The sequence below is a fragment of the Pungitius pungitius genome, chromosome 6, assembly GCF_949316345.1.
Source record: "Pungitius pungitius chromosome 6, fPunPun2.1, whole genome shotgun sequence".
Classification (NCBI taxonomy): domain Eukaryota; kingdom Metazoa; phylum Chordata; class Actinopteri; order Perciformes; family Gasterosteidae; genus Pungitius; species Pungitius pungitius.
In genome coordinates, this window is record NC_084905.1 from 15,282,337 (window position 1) to 15,300,974 (window position 18,638).

The following is an 18,638-nucleotide window of genomic DNA, read 5'->3' on the forward strand; positions in this document are numbered from 1 at the left end:
TAGATGACAAAAACAAACAGATTAAAGTTTAACTACAAAGGCACAATGTGCACAGACCTTTGTCAAAGCCTTTTCACGCACAGTTGAAAAAAAAAGTGTCTCTGCCTTTGCCCTCTCAATATCTCAACCTGTCATTATGATTTGTTTTTACTACATCAGTAAAAAGTAAATTGTAAAGTTTCCTGGAAATTGGTTGTATAATTTTCATTGTTTGCACGGAGGGTGTTTGGTGGGGTAATCCGTACCTGTCCATCCTGTTTAGTGTTGCGTGCAAAAGCACATCCTAGCTGACAATGGGTGTAACAGGGTGTGACAACAGTACAATACTTGGGAAATATACCTATTTACTGTTTAACCATATGATGGCATAGTTGTCATACTAAGGTATCATGGATTCTAAGTTCTAATCACTTAATAAAAAATAAAATTGCAAAGAATCCTAAGCATGTAATTCTAATTACAACTAATTTAATCCAGAATAAACTACCTTTATGTTAAATATGATGAAAGGAGAACACTGTTAACAAAACTGTCCTCTGAGAATAAACATTCTTAATCAATGTGCATATTTATTCAGTCAAGCAATGAGGATGTAGATTATTATAATGATTATATTGGACTTGTAAAAGTCGTCAGACCTTCATTCAGCACATGTTTCCCATGTCCTGGCAATAAAACTTAAGTTCAAACTAAAACAGAAAAACAGAAAGCGTGGTCTCTATATAAAGGGGTGTCAGAGAGCAGTAGAACTATTACCTCCTTTGGTGACCGCAAGCCCACAGTGGCAAAAATGAGGGGGCAATGTGTGTGGTTGTGTTTCGTTGCTCTGTCCTTTGCCAGTGTCTTCGATGTTCAAGCCAGACTGGGTAAGCTAATGAATGATGCCTGGCCTCCGATATCGGTCACGTTGAACATTTGGTAAGTCAAAATGCTTTTTTTCCACTTGAAATTCTCCCTCAGTTCGCAACCACGTCAGCAGCATCTGCAGCACTTGGGGCAGAGAGCACTTCAAGACCTTTGACGGAAACGTGTATCAGTTTCCTGGTATGTGTGAGTACAACCTGGTTTCCGATTGCCACGAGTCCTACCAGGAGTTCTCCGTGCACATGAAGAGGAAAGACAAAGAAGGAAACCCTCAAGTCAGCCATGTGGTGGTCACCATCAATGACCTTTTGTTCTACATCACCAAGGACATGATCACTGTGAATGACCTCCCGTAAGTGAAACACCATACACCTTCTCCTTTTTTATGATATTTATGCACTATAACTAAGAAGGAAAATCTGTTTTTCCCCCCAGTGTTAAAACACCTTACTACAGTGGAGGGGTACAATTGGAAAATAATGCTGTGTACATCAAGCTCCAATCTAAAGTTGGCATCACAGTCATGTGGAACGGGGATGATGCAGTCATGGTATGATATACCAGGGAGAAAAATCTCTACAGGGCTCTTCGCAAAGTAGCTTGTGTGACCCTACTTTTTCTTTAATCAAGATGTAACAGTCCAAACTCACAGAAACACAATCATCTCAGTTATGTCTAGTTGAATTCCTACTTTATTCAAGGAATTATTCGAAATGTTAAAGATCTTGTCAAAAACACTTGCTGTTTTGTAGGTGGAACTGGATGCAGATTATGTGAATCGTACTTGTGGACTTTGTGGAGACTTCAACGGTGTCCTTTCCCACAATGAGTTTGTTCATAATGGTATATATTCATTCACTACTCAATGAATGCATTTCTTCAACCATCCACTGCATCTTTATCATTTGACTTTATATTAACAATCAAATACAGGTCGCAAAATCAGCCCCATTGAGTTTGGAAACAAGCAGAAAGTCCATCGTCCCAACGATGATTGCGAGGATCCCTATGAGGAGGAAGAGGAATCCCTGGAGACTGTGCTGGATTCATGCAAAGAGTTTGTGAGTTCATTGTCCACCGAGTGTTAGCGATGGTGATATTTAATTAACCGGGTAGCATTTGCAACTTGTTTTCCTTTTTGTCTTTTTTAGCAAACCACCTGCAACCAGATGCTGCATTCAGACGCCTGGAGCTCCTGCAGCAGACTGATTAACCCCGAGCCTTACATCCAGGCCTGTGTGCAGGACATGTGTGGATGTGCCAACAATACAAATGACTTTTGTGTCTGCAGCACGCTCTCTGAGTTCTCTCGACAGTGTTCCCACGCAGGAGGGCATCCTCCCAACTGGAGGACGCCTCAGTTCTGTGGTACGTTCTCTTCTCAGTTTATATTGCGTACACCACAGGGTGGAGAGGGTACTGAAATTAGTTTAATGTAATGCAACCCATCCTTATTGCACCTGATAAGGTCCAGTGTCTTTAACTGAATATGTTATATGTGATGCTATGTGAATATCTTTATTAAACTTATCTATAGACTGTTTTTTAGACTGAAAATTAAAACGAACTCTAATCCTCAATTTAATTCATTGGACCATATCTTCACAGCTAAACAGTGCCCGTACAACATGGTTTATGAAGAGAGCGGTTCCCCTTGCATGGATACATGTGCACTAGACACAAGTTCACTGTGTGAGGACCATAAAACCGACGGCTGCTTCTGTCCTCCTGGTCAGTGCTGGTCACCCATTAATATTCTATCAGCTTTGGATTTCATAGTCCGAGAATGTTTCTCTTCATGTCAATCTTTTCTTCTTCAGGAACTGTGTTTGATGACATTTCAATGAGAGGTTGTATCGCTCAATCTGAATGTCAGTGCAAACACAACAAAATCTACAACTCTGGTGAAGTCTACCGACAGGACAGAGAGGAGTGGTATGTTGAATATATATCAGCATAATATTTCATGTGGATGCCTTAATTGTTCATGTTGTATTGTTAACTTAAACTGCTTGGCTTGTCTCAGTACATGTGTTGAGGGTAGATGGGCTTGTGAGAGCCTTCTTGCACCCGCTACATGTGCTGTTGAAGAGGGTTCACACGTAACTACCTTTGACGGAAAGACCTACACCTTCCATGGAGACTGTTACTACACTCTAGCTAAAGTGCAAAGCAAGGTGAATGAGTCATAGATGTATCCAACTGAGTGGCAGAACAAATACTGTGTAATGAACCTGATGTATAAATATATATACAAATAAATGAAATCGCTCATACTTTGTATATTTCAGGATCATGCAAGTCCAAAGTTTACCATCCTGGTTCAATTGGTGCCTTGTGCAAATCAAGAATTTGACACTTGTCTTAAGAGCCTTAAAATCCTGCTGAACAACGACAAAAACAACGTGAGTGAAAGTCTGTCAGGAAAGGTGGCTTTAATAAGTTTACACTGATATCTGCAACCACAACTGTAATGAATGATTTTGTTTGAATGATTCAGGTGTTAATGTTCACCTCTGATGGCACAGTGAAACAGAACATGCAGATCATCAGTTTGCCGTACCACTCAGGTAGGTCAGGCAACAAGAAACCCATCAAGAAACATGAAACATGTCATGGCCTTCTGATATTCATGCAATGACACCGATGATCCCAATTTTTCTGTTTTTGTCTTTATCCAAAGGGGACATCAGCATATTCCATGCTTCATCCTTTCACATCTTGCTCCAGACCAGTTTTGGGTTGCAAATTCAGATCCAACATGTGCCTGTTATGCAAGTCTATGTAAGCCTGGAACAAAGCTACAGAGCAAAGACGAAAGGTAATGCTTTAATTTGTCTAACATCTAGCTTCATCATACAATGACAAAAAAATGAAACAACAACCAAGTGAAGAAAAGAAAACAATGTACATAAAATGCAAATATATATATGTATGAGTTAATTTTTAGTGGATTCAAATATACACCTGTTGTACCTTCTTCCATCTTCTTCCTGCTAATAATGATGAACACAATAAAGAAAATTCTTCTTCTTCAGTTCTTCTTTTTAAATTCAAATAAATTAACTAAAGTCCTAGATGAGTTGTTAAATAATGATATGGATTGGCAGCTTCCATTTGACTATTTCACGATTATGAGTGAATGATAAAATTCTACTTTAGTTTCCTTAACTCTTTGTTTTCTTCAGGTTTATGCGGGAACTACAACATGGTCCTGTCTGATGACATGAAGACTCCTCAGGGGATGGTTGAGGGAACGGCCCTAATGTTTAGTAACTCCTGGAAGGCTAACCTCATGTGCCAAGACAGAGAGGAAAGACTTGAGGACCCCTGTTCCCTTAGTGTGGAAAACGGTATAAACATTTCATTTATTTGTATAAGAATTTGAAAAGTGTGCTTAAGCCAATTAGACAGTTCAACAGAGTTGTAGAAATTTAACCTAAAAGGTTTTTTGCTTCTCCAGAATTGTATGCTAAACACTGGTGTGCATTGCTACTGAGTCCAGAAAGCAATTTTGCGCCGTGCCGTTCAGTGGTGGACCCTGAGATATACTACAAGGTACTGCAAAACCTGTTTGTTCTGTTGGTCACACACTTAAAAAGTCATTTTGTTGGGACTGTGATTCAGTAACAGTGTTTTCCGTCTCCTGCAGCGATGTACTTATGCTAGCTGTAACTGTGAGAAGAGTGAAGACTGCTTGTGCGCCGTCTTCTCCTCCTACGCTCGGGCTTGTGCATCGAGGGGAGTGCTCTTGACAGACTGGAGGGAGAATGTGTGCGGTAAGGATTTCCCACTTTGTTCTCTGCGAAAGTTGAGTCTTGACATCTGGAGTTTGATCAATGTCTTTCCTTTCATTAGTTAATCACACAGCTACTAAGTAACCCCCCTGACACTTTGCACAAAACAGATAAATACACAAAGAGCTGCCCGACATCGCAGATCTTCTCTTACAAGCATCAGAGGTGCCAGTTGACTTGCAGATCACTGAGCACAATGCAGCAAAGTTGCACTTCTGACTTCTTGCCCGTGGATGGCTGCTCCTGCTCTGAGGGTCTATACCTAAATGAAAATGGCATCTGCGTTCCCACGGCAAAATGTCCCTGCTACCACAATGAAGCCTACGTCAAGTCAGGAAAGTCCATCAGTATCAAAGATGAGCACTGGTGAGTCTGTTGTTTTAATGATCCTAGACCTAGGGTCTTGCGTAATTGGAAAGCTAGCAGTATTTAAGTTTTAAGATAACTACATTCTGATATTTTGGTGTATTTTTCTAGTGTGTGTACCAATGGAATGCTTCATTGCCATTCTTGGAGAGCCCGTTCATCAAGTAGGTTTAAAAAAAAATGTTGGACCACAACACAAGCACTTTGTACTGATTCTGGTCTTGTTGACAATGAATATGTCCATCAAATATGTTGCTACTCTTGTTACAGCATGCCCGTTTCCAAAAACGTTCTTCAACTGCTCCTCGGCGGCCGCAGGAGAGCTGAAACTGCACTGTGCTCGAACTTGTCTGAATTTGGACAGCGATGATTGTGTGAGTGCTAAGCGTTAAAAATTGTTCCTGATTTTAATGGTGGACAATGTTTTCCGTGGAGGATGTTATTATAGTAGGTTCAACAGCAGTGTCTAAATACATTTGAACTACATTTTCAATTTTGTTTCATCATTGTGATCTTTCAATTTCACCAGGACTCCACAGAGTGTGAATCTGGCTGCCGGTGTCCAGCTGGCCTCCTTGATGATGGCAAAGGTTCCTGTGTGACAGAAAATCAATGTCCATGTCAACACGATGGGCACATTTATGCCCTTGGATCCCAAATCCCTGATCAGTGCAACACCTGGTATGACCTTACTCAGATGTATAAGATGTATACTATTACAGATGTATCATCATGTTTAACTGCATCGTAGCATTCAAAACGCTGTATGATGCTTAACCGTTTCTCATCTAGCACCTGCAAAAGTGGAAGCTGGGAGTGCAGCAAGGAAAAATGTCCAGGAACTTGTGTTATTTATGGGAGTGGTCACTACAAGACATTTGATCAGCGATCGTATGGATTTCAAGGACATTGTGCCTATGTTGCTGTAAAGGTAAACAAAGCTTGCTTAAATCTTCCATAAGTCTAGCCTGTGTCTGAATTCTCTCCCTTCCTCACTCATTCAAGAATACATATTTAATGGACAATCAATTGCCAGCAGAATATTGAGATTTTGTACATTTACTTATCACATTTTGGAACCATGAAAACTGTTGCGTTATTCAACTGCATATACAGAATTCAGACCCTTGAATTAAAAGCCTCACAGTGAATGTAGTACACTATTTAGTGATTAGGGAGTGACTTTATACTGTTAAATTTAGTTAAATTTATACTTTTGCGTTGGGTTTCATTCATGACAGACACAGGTATAGTATTTGCTATGTTTACCATCATTCATTTTAAGATTATTATTGTGATAATGAAAAATATGAATGAACATAAATATACAGTATATTCACCTTTTGCTTGGGATCAATTACTAAAACATTTCAAACCATTGTGGGCTATTAAAAGCCAAGCTGCCAAGTTTGACTTCATCACAGAACGCTGTCTGCTATAAAGGTAAAAAGCAATAATGTTTATCCAATTTCTCTCTTTGAAGAACAAATGTGGCAATAAAACAGTAGCGGAAAGCTTTAGCGTTATCACAGAAAACATTCCATGTGGGACGACAGGCACCACGTGCTCCAAAGCTGTCAGAATCCAGCTAGGGGTAAGACCTCATACACCTGATATGCCTTTGGTGGCAAAAGTATTCATCATAATCAAATAAATGTTGTATATCAAACTGCTGTTTTTACATTAGAATGAAAATATGTATCTTTTACATTACAGCGAATGGAAGTCAAACTTTCAAAGGGTAAATATGAAGAGGTCGACCTGGGACATGGTGCTGAGATCCAATACACAATAAGGAAGGTTGGCTTGTACGTGGTGATAGAATCTGCCATTGGTCTGGTCGTGATCTGGGATGGCAAAACAACTGTTCGCATCGTCTTGGAACCACACCACAACGTGAGTCACAGTAATTGTTCATATGATTAATGCGTAGATCTGTTATAGGAACTGTTAATAGCTGCGTTCTAGCTTTCTTTATTGATTATTTTCTTACACCACTTTTAAAGCTTTATATTATTAGAGTACTATGTTTAAAACTAATTATTGTCAGTCAACATGAAGTATATTATTGCCTGTGGTATGTGTGTTCCTTATAATTCCAAAGTGTAGTATATTCATATAGAATATTATCTTTAATTGAAAAAAGCAATTGACCTCTTTTATTTGGCTGCACAGGGAGAGGTATGTGGCCTTTGTGGAGATTTTGATGGTGATGGACAGAACGACTTCACTACCCAGGGTCAGCTGGTAGTGAGCAATCCGTTAGAATTTGCGAATAGCTGGAAAGTGTCAAGCCAGTGCCCAGATGTTGATATAGTTACTGATGCTTGTGCAGTAAAACCCAATCGACATCATTGGGCAAAGGTTATGTGCAGCATTATAACCGGAGATACGTTCAAACAGTGCCACAATAAGGTAATAACACATTTCTAATTCATTTCTAATTTATCATGATGGTTGAAAACACCTTACCCATATTCAAAAATCAATCATATATTTTTATAACTGAACAGGTAGATCCCAAGCCATTTTATGAAAACTGTGTGAAAGACTCGTGTGCCTGCGACACTGGAGGGGACTGCGAGTGTTTCTGCTCAGCAGTCGCAGCGTACGCTCAAGCTTGTAACGAGGCTTCTGTCTGTGTGGCATGGAGAACACCGGAAATCTGTCGTAAGTAAAAGCAAAAAACAAATACCCTCGGATACAACCAATTTTCTGGTGCTTGGAATGTTTTAGATAACAAAAAATCGTATGACCTCATATATGTTTGCATATATATATTATGATTTGATGTTATTTTCATTCCATATATGGCATATAATAGTCCACCTTTTTCATTATCATATATTTAATATGGGAATGGGCACCAAATGTAAATAGGCATCGCCTTTTTCTCAGTGAGTTAGTGATCATATCCTTACTTTAAATAAATAAAACTTAATGCTGGGAAAACTTGTGTGCAAATGTGTCCCTGGCTTGAATCTTGGCTGGCTGGATCCTTTAGTGCATCTTATCCCCTTAAGTCTCATCCGCTCATTTTGCGTATCCTCTGCTTAAAGTTGGAGCTCTCCTTCACCATATAACCCATCAAGACAACAACCTTTGTTAACAACTTGTATTAATTTCTTTTTTAGCTGTCTATTGTGATTACTACAATAAGCCAGAAGAATGCAAGTGGCACTACAACCCCTGCCACAAACCTTGCTACAAGACCTGTTTGAATCCAGAAGGAATTTGTAGCGAACCTTTACCCAACCTAGAAGGTAAGGGGTGACTCACAGTGTCTGACCTTACCTCTGAATGATAAGCTATTGAAATGTTTTTATCGTAAATGGATCAAATGAGGCAAACTTGAAATAGAACTACATTTAACAACTACCCAGTTTCTGTTTCATTGATATAAAAAAAATAAGAATACATGTAAGACCAGCTACCCAGTTTCATTGATTTAAAAAAGCAATGACAAAATATAACACATGTTTTCACATCTTTTTACAGGTTGTTACCCCAAGTGCCCAGAAGACAAGCCCATATTTGATGAGGAAACAGGGTGGTGTGTGGAGGAATGTGAAGGAACAACCACACCCACGGAGCCCACAACAACCACAACTACACAATCTACAACCCCACCACCTACAACTACAACTCCACCAACTGAACCACCTACAACTACAACCCAACCACCTACAACTACAACACCACCTACAACTACAACGCCACCAACTGAACCACCTACAACTACAACCCCACCAACTGAACCACCTACAACTACAACCCCACCACCTACAACTACAACTCCACCAGCTGAACCACCTACAACTACAACCCCACCACCTACAACTACACCTTGTGTTACAACATGTGAGTGGTCAGAATGGTATGATGTGCATAACCCACTACAGGACAAAAATGACTTTGAAACATATGAAAACATCTTAAATAGTGGTAAACAAATATGCAACAATACAAAAGAAATTGACTGTAGAGCAACAGATTATCCTGACAAAGATTTCAATGACTTTGTGAGTCAGACTGGCCAAGTTGTTTCTTGTGATGTGGGAAATGGTTTAATATGTAGAAAAGAGGACCAGAAAAAACCTCCAAGAAAATGTTTCAACTATAAGATCAGAGTATGTTGTGAAGTAGACACATGTTCAACAACAACCCAAGAGCCAACCACAACTACACATTCTATAACTACACCTGCACCTACAACTACAATCCCACCAACTGCACCACCTACAACTACAACCCAACCACCTACAACTACAACCCCACCAACTGAACCACCTACAACTACAACCCAACCACCTACAACTACAACCCCACCACCTACAACTACAACCCCACCACCTACAACTACAACCCTACCACCTACAACTACAACCCCACCACCTACAACTACAACCCCACCAACTGAACCGCCTACAACTACAACTACAACCCCACCAACCCAACCACCTACAACTACAACTCCACCACCTACAACTACTACCCCACCAACTGAACCACCTACAACTACAACCCCACCACCTACAACTACAACCCCACCAACTGAACCACCTACAACTACAACCCCACCACCTACAACTACAACCCCACCAACCCAACCACCTACAACTACTACCCCACCAACTGAACCACCTACAACTACAACCCCACCACCTACAACTACAACCCCACCAACTGAACCGCCTACAACTACAACCCAACCACCTACAACTACAACCCCACCAACTGAACCACCTACAACTACAACCCCTCCACCTACAACTACAACCCCACCAACCCAACCACCTACAACTACTACCCCACCAACTGAACCACCTACAACTACAACCCCACCACCTACAACTACAACCCCACCAACTGAACCGCCTACAACTACAACCCAACCACCTACAACTACAACCCCACCAACTGAACCACCTACAACTACAACCCCACCACCTACAACTACAACCCCACCAACTGAACCACCTACAACCACAACCCAACCACCTACAACTACAACCCCACCAACTGAACCACCTACAACTACAACCCCACCACCTACAACTACAACCCCACCAACTAAACCACCTACAACCACACCTTGTGTTACAACATGTGAGTGGTCAGAATGGTATGATGTGCATAACCCACTACAGGACAAAAATGACTTTGAAACATATGAAAACATCTTAAGTAGTGGTAAACAAATATGCAACAATACAAAAGAAATTGACTGTAGAGCAACAGATTATCCTGACAAAGATTTCAATGACTTTGTGAGTCAGACTGGCCAAGTTGTTTCTTGTGATGTGGGAAATGGTTTAATATGTAGAAAAGAGGACCAAAAAAAACCTCCAAGAAAATGTTTCAACTATAAGATCAGAGTATGTTGTGAAGTAGACACATGTTCAACAACAACCCAAGAGCCAACCACAACTACACATTCTACAACCCCATCAACTACACCTGCACCTACAACTACAACCCCACCAACTGAACCACCTACAACTACAACCCAACCACCTACAACTACAATACCACCAACTGAACCACCTACAACTACACCTAGAACTACAACCCCACCAACTGAACCACCTACAACTACATCCCCACCAACTGAACCACCTACAACTACACCTAGAACTACAACAGAAGAACCAACTACAACCCAGAAGCCCACAACAACTACAACCACTGTACCACCTACAACGACACCAACTGAACCACCTACAACTACACCTAGAACTACAACCCCACCAACTGAACCACCTACAACTACATCCCCACCAACTGAACCACCTACAACTACACCTAGAACTACAACAGAAGAACCAACTACAACCCAGAAGCCCACAACAACTACAACCACTGTACCACCTACAACGACACCAACTGAACCACCTACAACTACACCTAGAACTACAACCCCACCAACTGAACCACCTACAACTACATCCCCTACAACTACACCTAGAACTACAACAGAAGAACCAACAACAACCCAGAAGCCCACAACAACTACAACCACTGTACCACCTACAACTACAACGCCACCAACTGAACCACCTACAACTACACCTAGAACTACAGCCCCACCAACTGAACCACCTACAACTACATCCCCACCAACTGAACCACCTACAACTACACCTAGAACTACAACAGAAGAACCAACAACAACCCAGAAGCCCACAACAACTACAACCACTGTACCACCTACAACTACAACGCCACCAACTGAACCACCTACAACTACACCTAGAACTACAACCCCACCAACTGAACCACCTACAACTACATCCCCACCAACTGAACCACCTACAACTACACCTAGAACTACAACAGAAGAACCAACAACAACCCAGAAGCCCACAACAACTACAACCACTGTACCACCTACAACGACACCAACTGAACCACCTACAACTACACCTAGAACTACAACCCCACCAACTGAACCACCTACAACTACATCCCCACCAACTGAACCACCTACAACTACACCTAGAACTACAACAGAAGAACCTACCACAACCCAGAAGCCCACAACAACTACAACCACTGTACCACCTACAACTACAACGCCACCAACTGAACCACCTACAACTACATCCCCACCAACTGAACCACCAACAACTACACCTAGAACTACAACAGAAGAACCTACCACAACCCAGAAGCCCACAACAACTACAACCACTGTACCACCTACAACTACAACGCCACCAACTGAACCACCTACAACTACACCTAGAACTACAACCCCACCAACTGAACCACCTACAACTACATCCCCACCAACTGAACCACCTACAACTACACGTAGAACTACAACAGAAGAACCTACCACAACCCAGAAGCCCACAACAACTACAACCACTGTACCACCTACAAATACAACGCCACCAACTGAACCACCTACAACTACACCTAGAACTACAACCCCACCAACTGAACCACCTACAACTACATCCCCACCAACTGAACCACCTACAACTACACCTAGAACTACAACAGAAGAACCCACCACAACCCAGAAGCCCACAACAACTACAACCACTGTACCACCTACAACTACAACGCCACCAACTGAACCACCTACAACTACACCTAGAACTACAGCCCCACCAACTGAACCACCTACAACTACATCCCCACCAACTGAACCACCTACAACTACAACCCCACCAACTGAACCACCTACAACTACATCCCCACCAACTGAACCACCTACAACTACACCTAGAACTACAACAGAAGAACCTACCACAACCCAGAAGCCCACAACCACTACAACCACTGTACCACCTACAACTACAACGCCACCAACTGAACCACCTACAACTACACCTAGAACTACAACCCCACCAACTGAACCACCTACAACTACATCCCCACCAACTGAACCACCTACAACTACACCTAGAACTACAAGCCCACCAACTGAACCACCTTCAACTACACCTACAACTACAACAGAAAAACCAACCACAACGACAGAATATACAATCCCCCCAACTGGAACAACCATTTGTCCTGAATGGAATGTAACAGTAAGAATTCTATCGTATCTCAAACATTAACATTTTATGGTATTTATTGCAATATAGTTTAAATATTTCCCCTTTTTTTCTCTTTACACTAGCAAAATGAGACGTTCCATTTGTGTGAGTGCCTCATGGCCCGTTGCATTGAGAATAATACAATTGAAGTTTTTCCATTGGAATGTCCACCCCTTAAGAACATCACTTGTAGCAATGAAAAGGATCCAGTTTTGGTGTGGGATGAGTACCACTGCTGTCAGCATTACGCATGTGACTGTAAGCCATTCTGTCTTTAAAAGGGTTTCTGACATATATATTAATTTTTACATTTCTCTCATAAGTAAATTGTTAATATTTGTATGATGTTTTTTTCAGGCGTCTGTGAAGGCTGGGGAGATCCTCATTACATCACATTTGATGGATTATTCTACAGTTATCAAGGAAACTGTACTTACGTCTTGATGGAAGAAATGTTACCAAAACATAATTTGAACATTTATATTGACAATGTCTTTTGTGATCCCACTGAAGATGTTTCTTGTCCACGATCAATAATTATATCTTACAAAGGACAGGTTATTACACTCATAAATCATAACCTCATTGGAGCAGCGCAGTTAGAGGTAAGACAATATATAATCATAATAAGTATCACTTGTATCACTGTCAATGAAAATATGGAATAGTGTGATCAAACCTTTTGTCATACTACAGATTTGTTTTCTTCTTATGTGTGTTAACCTTTTTTCTTGTAGGCACAGATAAATGGAGTCCGCCTGAAACTACCATTTTCACAGCACAGTGTTAAAATCTTAGATACTGGAATCAACCTTATTTTGGAGATCCCCTTCCTAAAAGTGGTCATTACATTTGGAATAACTGGCTTCAGTGTCACCCTTCCATATCAATATTTTGGTGGTAACACACAAGGACACTGTGGTAAGAACATATCTTTCACCTGTGGCCATATTGGCAAATCATTTGTTTAAAGTTGACTAAATTTAAACTGCTTTCGGATTACAATCAGGGACATGCAATAACAACCAGGCTGATGACTGCATGCTGCCTGGAGGCAAGCTGATAGAAAATTGTGCAGTGATGGCTGACTATTGGCCTGCAAAACACATTTACCAACCCACATGCCAAATACCATCTGTACTGCCCACTAATGTACCTGGGCCTCCACCAACCTTTACTCCCTGCAAACCAGACTCCATATGTCACCTGCTTACGAGCAGGTAGACATTATCTAATCAACAATATCAATAGACATAGACACCCCACAAATAATACAATAATACATTTTAATTAAATTTTTGTTGTGTTATACTTTCGCAGTGTGTTCGCAGCGTGCCATCCCTTTGTCCCTCCGGACAATTTCTACCGAGGTTGTGTTTTTGATAGCTGCCATGTTTCCAACCCAACAGTAGAATGCACAAGTTTACAGACTTACGCCGCTGCCTGTGCTCAGGCGGGGGTTTGTCTGCACTGGAGGAACCACACCACCCTGTGTGGTAAGCAACTCCTCCCTGTCATCAATTGCACATTTTGAGAGTATTGGAATGAAAAGGGGTAACTCATTTAATTTAGTTGTGTTATATCCAGTACACATTAAACAGGATTCTGTTAATAATACCTTCATACAGTAGGTAGGAAGTATGTATTCTCAAAAGAACTAATTAAGTTATTTTCTTCACTAACAGCGAGTGGATGCCCGTCAAACAAAGTTTACAAACCATGTGGTCCTGCAGAACAAGCAACCTGTGACGACAAGTAAGTAAAACATATGAATTAGGTAATTAGCTTTTGTAGTTAATTCCGCCCACTGTAGACTAAGATCATAATGGATATTGGCAGTATTTAAGTGATAGTATATTACACAATGAACGGAAATAGTAATTTGTTAAAGAAAGATGTATAAGGAAAATGTTGGAGTGTTCTTACTGTGCGTGTTAGTTACCGTGATCCACTTTTCTCCTCACTCAGTATGTCTGCTATTAACCGTCTGTAGTTAATCCCCCACACCCCCCACACCCCACACTCAGATCACTTCACTGGCTCTCTGTAGCATATATGACACACTTTGTGACCTTTGTTATAAACGATTGCTTTGTTTCTGATATCAAGCTTTTGAGTCAGTGGCATGCTATGGAATGCTCTGCCTGCAACCGGCAGTTCACCGAGTCAGTAATTTAGTTTGAATCAATATGTTTCTTGAGTAATTTATTGTCACTTCTGTTAATTACCGAGGGGGGTGGGGGGTGTTGAAAAGTGCTATACAAATCATTTTTGACTAAATCTTCACAATTCAATATTACAGTCCTAATGAACCAACCATGAACTACACTACAGAGGGTTGCTTTTGTCCTGATGGGACGAAACTCTTCAACAAAGATTCTGGTGTATGTGTTGATAAGTGTGGTAAGTGTGGTGTATATTCTCAAGTCCTATCATTGAACTCAAGATATTATATATTATATCAATCATGAAATGCTTTTCTTCCAATAGGATGTCTTGATCCTGAGGGCATTCCCCGAGAGGTTGGTCTTTTACATTCATGATCATTTAGAATACTAACCGGTGCTGCCTACATGCGAGACACAATTTAGTCACAATTCTTCTTTATTCTTTTAGTTTAATGAAAGGTTTGAGTACAAATGCCAAACCTGCATTTGTGAGGAGTCGACCAAGGCTGTGACTTGCAAACCTAAGGCATGCCCAAAGCCACCAATAGCAAACTGCAGTGGCCCTGGGTTTGTCCTCGTCAACCAAACCAATCCATCAGACTCTTGCTGCTCTGCCTTTGTTTGCCGTAAGACATGTAGTATAGATGCACATTTGTCCTTCAGCTTTTTCAGAATGTTGTACAGTTGTAACACACTTGAAGCGTCTTAATTGTTTACTATGAAACGAATATTATCTCCACAGAATGTCAAAGCAACCGTTGCCCAGTCTACAACATGAACTGTCCGATAGGATACAGGCCCGTTATTAGTGTTCCTGAGGGAAAATGCTGCCCAGAACGAAGCTGCGGTGAGTTCATGAATTCATAGTTTGAATTTATGTAAAACCTTGTTATGTTGGTGACACTCTTATGTCATCCCCAATGTCTTGCTCTTTTCTAGAGCCAAAAAGGGTTTGTGTTCACAAAGAGAGTGAATATCAGGTAAATAAGAAACCTTTTTCTTTTAGTGAGAACATTTCTGTATGGCTACACGCTCAACTAAACTGTATAACTACATTTCTTCTTTACATGCTAGCCCGGCTCTCCAGTTCCTGGGCCTGAATGTCAGGATTGTGTCTGTACAAATGAGGTGGACCCGCGCTCTGGTCTCTTCAAGATAAATTGTGATTTCAAGAAATGTGAAAAAGACTGTGACATGGTAAGATAAATTTCAACCATTCGTTATTGTTTTGAGAACATGTTTTCTTGGAAAGCGAACAGGAAAAAAAGCATGTGGTAACTTAAACCCCCCTTTTCAGGGATATGAATATCTGGAAACTGATTCCAATGAATGCTGTGGGAAGTGTGTGCAGACACACTGTGTTGTCATTCTTAATGATACTATGAACCTCTTAAAGGTAAGTTGGATAATCTAGGACTCAACATGATCATGTTATAAAGCCTAAATTACATATGTATTCTTATGTCTGTGTGTGTGTCTTTGTCTATATCTGTCCCATTGCTCTCTAGCCCGGAGATACCTGGTCACCACCGCTGAATCAGTGCGAGCATTACTCTTGTCTTAAGGTCGGTGATACTTTAACAACGTTTAATTCGCAAGTTGTCTGCCCAGCATTCCTGCAGAAAGACTGCCAACCAGTAAGTATCACTTTTCACTTTAAAATAATAGATTCGGCTTGTCTGGCTGTGCGAGAACAAATGTTTAGAGTATTCTTTACCTCCTCAGGGCACAATTGAGACTGCAGCAAATGGCTGTTGTAAAATTTGTGAGTATGAAATGTTCTATAATTTTGGGTAAAAGGTACTTAAATGAGAACAGTCTAATTGTGGGTTTCTTTTGAACAGGTGTGGCGAGGGATAAAGCCTGCAAATTAGTATCCATGAAACAGAAAGTTAGGCAAAACAGCTGTCAGTCTAACCAGGAGGTAGATATGCCATATTGTGAAGGATCCTGCAACACTTTCACCAAGTAAGGATATGACTGCTCAAACCTGTTACGATGTGGACTTGAATATGTTGAAGATTTTGTACAGATTCTGGGTTCATTAACCAACTTTGCCTTTGCTTTCCTCAGGTATTCTGAAGCGGCAGCTGCTATGCACCATTCATGCTCCTGCTGTAAGGAGACACGCTCCAGCAATCGCACCGTTGACTTACACTGTCTGAATGGAGATGTGGTGCCCTTTTCTTACACCCACGTGGAGGAGTGTGGCTGTGGCCACAGAGACTGCACCCAAGCTGCTGCACAACTTACTCGCAGGAGGCGAAGCTCCACACTGGTGTGATGAAAACATCGGTCATCAAATTAATGGAAATGAAATGTAAATGTTTCTTCCCATATTTTCTAAACAATCATTAGATATTTTACAAAGCACTTGCCTTTGTAGTATATCTGTCTATTAATCAAATAAAAATATGCAAAGCTGTTTGTGTCCCATTCTGCCTTTTGTCCTTGTGCCAACTTCTGTTGTCATCTTATTGTTTCAGTGCTTTGTTGCTCACATTTAGTTGTAATTAACTTGGATATCTGTTTAAAAATATATTTATATTAATTTCCATATTGGCCAATTAGATCATTACTATTGAAATGCAGCGTGTGTTTGATTTGCCAACATTAATTTGTTGTCATACATTGTTTGTTAGATGTATGAAAGAATTTACCTTTAATAGCAAATGTTTGGACTCTCAGATATAGCAGAAAATATATCTAAATAAATCTAAATACTAATTCCACTCTCAAAACAGTATTAACTAGCTAAACTATTGTTGTTCAACGTGCATTTCCCTTTGTGTCTCTCTGTTTGACTCTTTTTCTTGTTTTCAAAACACACACTAATTTTTTTTAACCAACTTAAGACAGCTCAACTAAGTGGACTACTGCGTGAGGAGGGATGTCACATTCTTTGTGACTGGAAGTATTGTGTTGCTTTAGGGAGGATTGTCGATTCGCCAAATTACGCTGAAAATGTTTTCATTAGAGGCATGACTGTTTAACGTTCCTATCCATATACAAACATCAGCCAAAACGTTATGTCCACTAACAAATTGTTTATACATCGAAGCACAGAGGAAATATAACATAAAATATGTTCTTTTACTCTGCTAGCTTACATTTCTGTGTGAAAGCTGAACAAAATCTGGGTTTGATACACAGTCCTGAGGCCTATACTACAAAGCTAGTTCATCATACCCATGCTATCTTCTTTTGTGTGACCAAAAAAAAACAATCAAATTCATTTAATAATAATTTAATAGATAAAATTGGTAATTTAATCACCTCAAATAAATGTTACCTGGAGTTAAGAAGGACTTCTTAATCTTAGAAATGAATATTACTCTGACCCACCCACAGCATTCAGATATGACTCAATACGAGATATATATATGTATATATTCTGTATGTGGAACATTGGTCCGATATGTTACACATTATAAGAATTTGTCTTGATGATCAGTGCGATATGAGAATAAAATAGATTAAAGTAAGATAAGTAAAATAATAATATACAAGCCAAATTAAAACGAGATAAGCACTTTGAAACACTTATATATGTACAAGGTGAGAAACCACCGTGCCAATGTTCCAGCAATTAAGTATTTGGGTGAACAGGGGCTCTGACATGGTTTATAAGACCAACTGATGACTGTGTTTGTCAGCAGTCATTGCAAAGGTTTGTGTTGAAGCCAGGCGAAAGAATAATAAAGGGAGTTATGCATTCACTCAACCGACGGAGCGGTTCAACCCACAGCTTAAAATGCTATGCATCAGTGAGAAAAGTACACCTTTTTGTTTAAATATGCATAAATACTTCTATCTTTCTTTGTCAAGAAACACAATATGAATGAATAAAATACTATAATCAAAACATGCAGTGTATCATCAGCGGA

At 40.3% G+C, this 18,638-nt stretch overlaps 1 protein-coding gene across 1 annotated transcript; it reads left to right on the forward strand.

Annotated features, from left to right (window-relative positions):
* The first annotated feature begins 771 nt into the window (after positions 1 to 771).
* LOC119196295 (mucin-2-like) lies at positions 772 to 17,173 on the forward strand. The gene is made up of 44 exons (XM_062562991.1): positions 772 to 866; positions 961 to 1,216; positions 1,300 to 1,414; positions 1,617 to 1,707; positions 1,798 to 1,925; positions 2,016 to 2,232; positions 2,473 to 2,595; positions 2,685 to 2,799; positions 2,891 to 3,041; positions 3,156 to 3,269; positions 3,365 to 3,434; positions 3,548 to 3,685; positions 4,053 to 4,217; positions 4,328 to 4,422; positions 4,517 to 4,643; positions 4,772 to 5,027; positions 5,139 to 5,191; positions 5,298 to 5,401; positions 5,557 to 5,708; positions 5,820 to 5,958; positions 6,511 to 6,621; positions 6,744 to 6,923; positions 7,203 to 7,442; positions 7,541 to 7,697; positions 8,162 to 8,290; positions 8,526 to 8,725; positions 8,789 to 12,574; positions 12,667 to 12,841; positions 12,941 to 13,188; positions 13,321 to 13,504; positions 13,593 to 13,803; positions 13,904 to 14,079; positions 14,269 to 14,338; positions 14,886 to 14,986; positions 15,074 to 15,105; positions 15,200 to 15,377; positions 15,494 to 15,598; positions 15,691 to 15,731; positions 15,826 to 15,948; positions 16,049 to 16,147; positions 16,260 to 16,388; positions 16,477 to 16,516; positions 16,596 to 16,719; positions 16,825 to 17,173. The coding sequence occupies exons 1-44, from the start codon at positions 791 to 793 to the stop codon at positions 17,033 to 17,035; spliced, it is 9,735 nt and encodes a 3,244-aa protein (XP_062418975.1). The 5' UTR covers positions 772 to 790; the 3' UTR covers positions 17,036 to 17,173.
* The last annotated feature ends 1,465 nt before the right edge of the window (positions 17,174 to 18,638 follow it).